This window comes from Chlorocebus sabaeus, chromosome 13, assembly GCF_047675955.1.
Source record: "Chlorocebus sabaeus isolate Y175 chromosome 13, mChlSab1.0.hap1, whole genome shotgun sequence".
NCBI lineage: Eukaryota > Metazoa > Chordata > Mammalia > Primates > Cercopithecidae > Chlorocebus > Chlorocebus sabaeus.
In genome coordinates, this window is record NC_132916.1 from 54589213 (window position 1) to 54595212 (window position 6000).

At 37.8% G+C, this 6000-nt stretch overlaps 1 protein-coding gene across 4 annotated transcripts in view; it reads right to left on the minus strand.

Annotated features, from left to right (window-relative positions):
• The window catches only part of SAMD3 (sterile alpha motif domain containing 3), a 66954-nt gene extending 61390 nt beyond the window's left edge, over nucleotides 1–5564 (minus strand). Inside the window, exons 1-3 of one of the 4 annotated variants that reach the window (XM_073022466.1) lie at nucleotides 5506–5564; nucleotides 4153–4252; nucleotides 3292–3481 (exon numbers count right to left, since the gene is read on the minus strand). In XM_073022466.1, the coding sequence (XP_072878567.1) occupies nucleotides 3292–3481; nucleotides 4153–4231 (269 nt within the window). In that variant the 5' untranslated portion in view covers nucleotides 4232–4252; nucleotides 5506–5564. Of the gene's footprint in view, nucleotides 1–3291; nucleotides 3482–4152; nucleotides 4595–5505 lie in introns of those variants that run through there. The other 3 variants (XM_008007078.3, XM_038000921.2, XM_008007077.3) reach the window with 3 other exon arrangements.
• Between the last annotated feature and the right edge of the window lie 436 nt (nucleotides 5565–6000).

Below are 6000 nucleotides of genomic sequence, written 5' to 3' on the forward strand. Positions count from 1 at the left end.
CCAGGCTGGAGTGCAGTGGCCGGATCTCGGCTCACTGCAACCTTTGCCTCCTGGGTTCACGCCATTCTCCTGCCTCAGCCTCCTGAGTAGCTGGGATTACAGGTGCCCGCCACCACGCCCAGCTAATTTTAGTAGAGACGGGGTTTCACTGTGTTAGCCAGGATGGTCTCAATCTCCTGACCTCGTGATTCGCCTGCCTCTGCCTCCCAAAGTGCTGGGATTACCGGCGTGAGCCACCACGCCCGGCTTTTTTTTTTTTTTGAGACAGAGTCTCGCTCTGTCACTCAGGCTGGAGTACAATGATACGATCTCGGCTCACTGCAAACTCTGCCTCCCAGTTTCAAGCAATTCTCCTGCCTCAGCCTCCTGAGTAGCTGGGATTACAGACACCCACCACCATGCCTGGCTATTTTTTGTACTTTTAGTAGAGACGGGGTTTCACCATGTTGGTCAGGCTGGTCTCGAACTCCTGACCTCAAGTGATCTGCCCGCCTTAGTCTCCCAAAGTGCTGGGATTACAGGCGTGACCCACTGCACTGAGCTGCCAATCAGAAAAATTTTAAATCCACCTGTGATCTGAAAGCCCCAGCTTTGAGTTGTTCTGCGCTTCCAGTTCAAACAAATGTAAATCTTGCACTGACTAATGTGTTATGTCTCCCTAAAATGTATAAAAGCAAGCTGTACCTGACTACATTGGGCACATGTCATCAGGACCTTCTGAAGCTGTGTCATGGATTCATCCTTAACCTTGGCAAAATAAACTTTCTAAATTGATTGAGACCTGTCTCAGAGACTTTTGGGTTCACACAGGCAACCACTAGCCATTAATGGGAATCTACTCAAACGGAAACCTATCAGCTATCTCAGATCTAGAATGCCATCACAGACTCTTTAGAAGGGACCTAAAGTATCACTTATTCTACCTACTTCATTTTACAATTGAAGAAGCTAAAACTAAAAGGGGTCAGACAAATTTCCAAGGCTGGATGAGGGGCTAATATCATGACAGGGGGTTGAAATCAGGTGTCTTGATAGCTAGCTTCAGGGTTCTTCTGTACACCAAGTCTCCTATCTTTATTAAACACTCTCTAAGGGGGTTTAATTAAACAGCATATTCTCATGCCTCTTTCTACTATCATTCTCACTTGATGATTGTCAAGTGACAACATAGTTAATAAATATATTTGACAATAAGCAAATACAACCAACAAGCATTTTAATCAAATATAAAGCAGTAAGTTTTCTCTTCTCACATGCAATTGTAATTCTGCACCAGAAGAATTTAATCTAAATACAAGACAAACAAATCCCTAAGGTGAGTCAGCTGCTTGTGGGTAGAGTGCAAAGTCCCCACTCATAAATCCCCAGACAAACAGCGGTCCCAGTCTTGGCCATGTTTGAAACTAGCTTTCTTAACCCAGTTAACAAAGTTTCATATTTAACACAGGACTATTTTAGTCTAGGAGAAAAAGGACAGATTTGCTCAAAGATTGTGATACTCCTAACATCAGTGTGAATTAAAGAGGAGGTAAGTACCATATTACTTTTCACAATGTACAGATGAAGAAGCAGGAATGCCAACATTTAATATAATCAATCCAAGTCAGTGGTAGAACCAGGAAGGAAGCCCAGGTTTCCTGGCAGTCCAGCCAGTTCTCTTTTACTTGAGAACATTACAAACTGATTTGCAGTGGAAACAAGACTGCCTGTTTTCTTCTAAGCTGTGCCTAAGGCAATATCAAGATTCCACTCAATGGAAGGGAACTTCCAGCTCAAAAGTCCTACTCATCCCAAAATGCAAGGAAATTACCTGGATCTCTCTTTCAGGTTCCTACCCTTCCCTTGCTGGGAAGGAGTAAAAGCTTGCAATGGGAACTTCATCAAAAGTTACATGTTCAAGAGTGTCCTCTTTTACACAGATATGCCAAAACAATGTTTAGAAATCCTTCAAATAAATCAGCTGGGGGCCGGGTGAAGCAGCTCTTGCCTGTAATCCCAGCGCTTTAGGAGGCTGAGGTGGGAGGATGGCTTGAGGCCAGGAGTTGGAGACCAATCTGGGCAACATAGTGAGACCACCATTTGTTTAAAAAAATAAAAATAGATTAGCCAGGCGTGGTGTTGAGTGCCTGTAATCTCAACTACCTGGGAGGCGGAAGCAGGAGGATTGCTTGAGCCCAGGAATTCCAAGCTGCTGTGAGCTATGATCCTGCCACAGCACTCCAGCCTGGGGGTCAGACTGAGATCCATCTCCAAAGAAACCAAAAAGCTTTTTTTTAAAAAAATCAATTAGTAGAATTTCCAGTCCAGCTCTATACCATCCCTTCAAGGCTACCTATTCCCCTCCATGTCCCAAATATTCAAATATTCTATAAATAAACTTGCTTATGTCAGGTCTCTACCATTATATTACTTATCAAGGAGAAAGAGAGAAATCTTTATTACCAATCTAATCTCAAAAAATTAAAGTAAAAACATAGAATAGATTTTATCAATCATCAAAATCTTTAAAATTTATTTAATCTTAGAAACCTTACAAAAAAATCTTGAAAATGGAAAAATCAAATCAGAATGGCCGAAATGATCCTGGGGCATAGATGGATGTGTAAAATGAAAATTTCAACCTTATAAATCCTGTTATCATTTCTTTCCATTGCAGAAGTCAGTGATTAAAAAACAAACAGATAAAACCATCCCAAAACTTCAGAGCTTTTATCTGCCACCACTACTTTTTCTACATGATTTTTTGGGGTGTTTCATAGTATTCATTATTATAAGGATACTCTTAAAAAATTAGAAAACTCATGTGACAATAATGTGTTTAGCAAATTACATCATAAAGGCAACTAAAGGAGAGTATAAGTTCATTACTCTAAGAAATCCTAGGGAAATAAATAACTAGATTAATAAATAAACAGTTTTGGGAAAAGCAAAGGAGCAATCAAGATGCCTTTCCCAAAGCCTGATTTTAAAACCAGAGCTTCAGGATCCGTTTCTCCTTCTGTTACATGTCTATTTCACCTGCTTGTTCCACAGCATTTTACATAGAAACTCCTTGCTAATAGGACTTCCCTAATGATTGGAATCAGTGTTTAAAAAAATGGTGTATAAGAAAGTTTCTTGATTCTTAAAATTTTACAATGTCCTTTGTTCAAATATTAGAAATACTGTACATACAGTCTAGCAGAAAATGATCACAATTTTCAAAGGGCTTTAAACCCAAACGTCATGCTCTAGACACCATTGGGAAAGCTTGGGAAAAAAAAAAATAAGGCCGTTTATGAACATACTCACTCTCGGGCTGCTTCTGTTTGCATGACCAGGGTTGCCTCTTTGGGGTTTTCTGGGGACTTCAGTTCTTGAGTGTTCTGCTTGTATTTTTTTATTAAATCCATCAGAACAGCCTGGTGCCCAATTTTCTTTACCAGTTGCTGAACCATCCGATCATTAAGTGCGAGAAGAGCGGCCCCACTTACTTCTTCCTCTGGGAAAAAGAAAAAAAATTAGTTTCTACATGGCTTTCTGGCAAAACACAGGCATTCTGAAGAGGCAAAATTACCTCTAGTGATAAAAGGATCATCTAAACTTATCCCCTGCCATTATAAATGTATCCATATTTTTGACAAAGATAGAACTCCAGTGTTGCATAATTCCAAATCAATGCCTGGTCCTAAGAAAGTACCAGAACATGGAATCACAATAAAAAACTTATTATTTCCACATTAACACCCTCCCCATTCTAGTTCTCTCTAACTGGTATTGTTTTTATAAAGAAAAAAATCTTAGGAAATTATTCTTCGTAATACCTTCTAGCCGGTATTCAACCTTATAAACCCAACACTACAAAAAGTACATACTGTATTACTTAAGAACAAAAGCAATATTAAATGCATATATCAAATATGTATTTTAAATGACCCGTAAGACTTTATTTTATTTGAGTTCTTGAAATACTATATTCTCCTGTGGATGTTACTTTCAAATGGAAACTCTGCTACAGTCCATAAAGAAATGAAAAGTTCTGTACTGCAGCAACACCACATCCACATTTACATGCACACAGACATTTGGCAACAAAAGTAATTTTCAGTAACAGAGGACATCAGAATATCTAGGCTGCTCAATTAAAATTTTTGGAAAGTATAAACAACTCACCTTGAAACCTATGAACTAGCTCTCCTAAATTTTTCTCCACCAACCAACTGCAGACCTGCTCAACTGACCAGGTTTCCATTGCTGTCTCCTGTAAATACACCTGTAGAGCAAAAGGTCAGAGAATTCTCCAGCTTTTCTTTCTGATTGTGCCTTAATTTTTTTTAATAGCCCCTTCCTTTGCTAGACTCCTTTATACTCTCAATGTTAAGCTTTTTAAAAATTACGATTTTTACAATGTACATTTAAAAATTGCTAACAAAACACACACTCACTTTAAAAATAAGACCTGATTTAAAACTATTTCCTAGTATCTCATTTCTCAGATTTCTTCACCTTCTCCTACTTTTTTTCCACAGGCATCCTAAGCTTTACTAACAGACATCCAGAGACACACAATGGTACCCAATCCTGTACCATTAACACCCAGGTTTCTTCACAAAGAAAAGAAAGGTGTGAAATTCACCAGTACCAGGCTCCTCAGGAAGTGGTTGACATTTACAGAAGGGGTGGGCAGGGGAGGAAGGGGGGAAGGATCAGATAAAAGCCTGACAGAGATACTTAGTAAACCAAGACTGGTTAACCCCTTGCTTCTCCTAGCTAGGAGAAGGAGATTGTAACTTACTGCTTCTCATTGTTTTCGTTTAGCAAGAGGAGGAAGTAGGACCCAAATTTCTCAGGAGAATCTGAATGTTTCTGTCCTTCCTTCCAATACTACTCTTACATATCCCTCTGAGTTCTAGAACTCTATTGGACACTGTTATGATTGGTGAGATAACTAGGATAAACTACCACTCTGAAAATTTTTTACTTAATTGGGCATACATATTCAAAATTGGAAAATAACTAAATATGTTAATAATTATTGTGAAAGAAACATAGGCAAAGTTTGCAAGATACATTCTTTAACTATTTCAGTTATTTTTGCATGCCACTTGTCTCCAACCACTTAGAAAACTTAAAACTATTTCCCTAAGGAAGTTTATTTCTTGTTTTTGTAATTAAATCCAAAGGACTTCTGATGGACTTGGAGGCGGGGTGGGTGGGGGGAACTGAAATAAATTTAAAACATTTTAACCTTTTATCATTACTTGTCAATTTGAAATCTCAATCTAAATGATATAGATTTACTTGTACATTAAGATACTGACTATTCTATAAAGACCAAGGAAAAAGCTACTCTTGGAGAAATGGAATCATAAGGAAAGATAAATATGTTTATTAGTCGTGAATTTAAATTTTATTGATGGAAGTTTTAAATAGAACTATTGTTGTATTTTTCATTTTTGTATATTTAAATAAGTTACAATTAAGAACATTATAGTTAAAATAGTGGAAAAGGGGAAAGATGTTTACCTTGCATATGTGACAAGCTGGAAAGATAGTCTTCAAGAATCATTTCCTAGAAAACAGGTAGACTTCAAAGTATTAAGCCTCATACTCATAAGTATTCACAAACACCAACTTGAAAAATTGAAAACAAGGGTTAAATATAGAAGAACATCTTTCTGAATTTCAGCAGTGGATTTAATTTGCTATGACAAACAGTAGCCATAGAACTCCTCACCTAGGCTAAGCAGCAATAGCAGGGTGTGAAAAGTCATTATTTGCGAGACTCTGGTGTAAATTAAAAATCACACCTTTCTGTCACACTTCTGGCTTCCTTGCGAAGATTAGGACTTAGGGAAAAAATAAAAATAAAGAAAAAATAAAACAATTCTCTAAGCTCTAAGATAAAAAGGTATGCAGAGCAGAGCAGAAGATACTGCCTTATAGTCATCTATGGATAAAAGGAAATTTGAAAATAAAATGAGTACTTGGAAATGGTCACATATTTTTAAATTTGCAGAT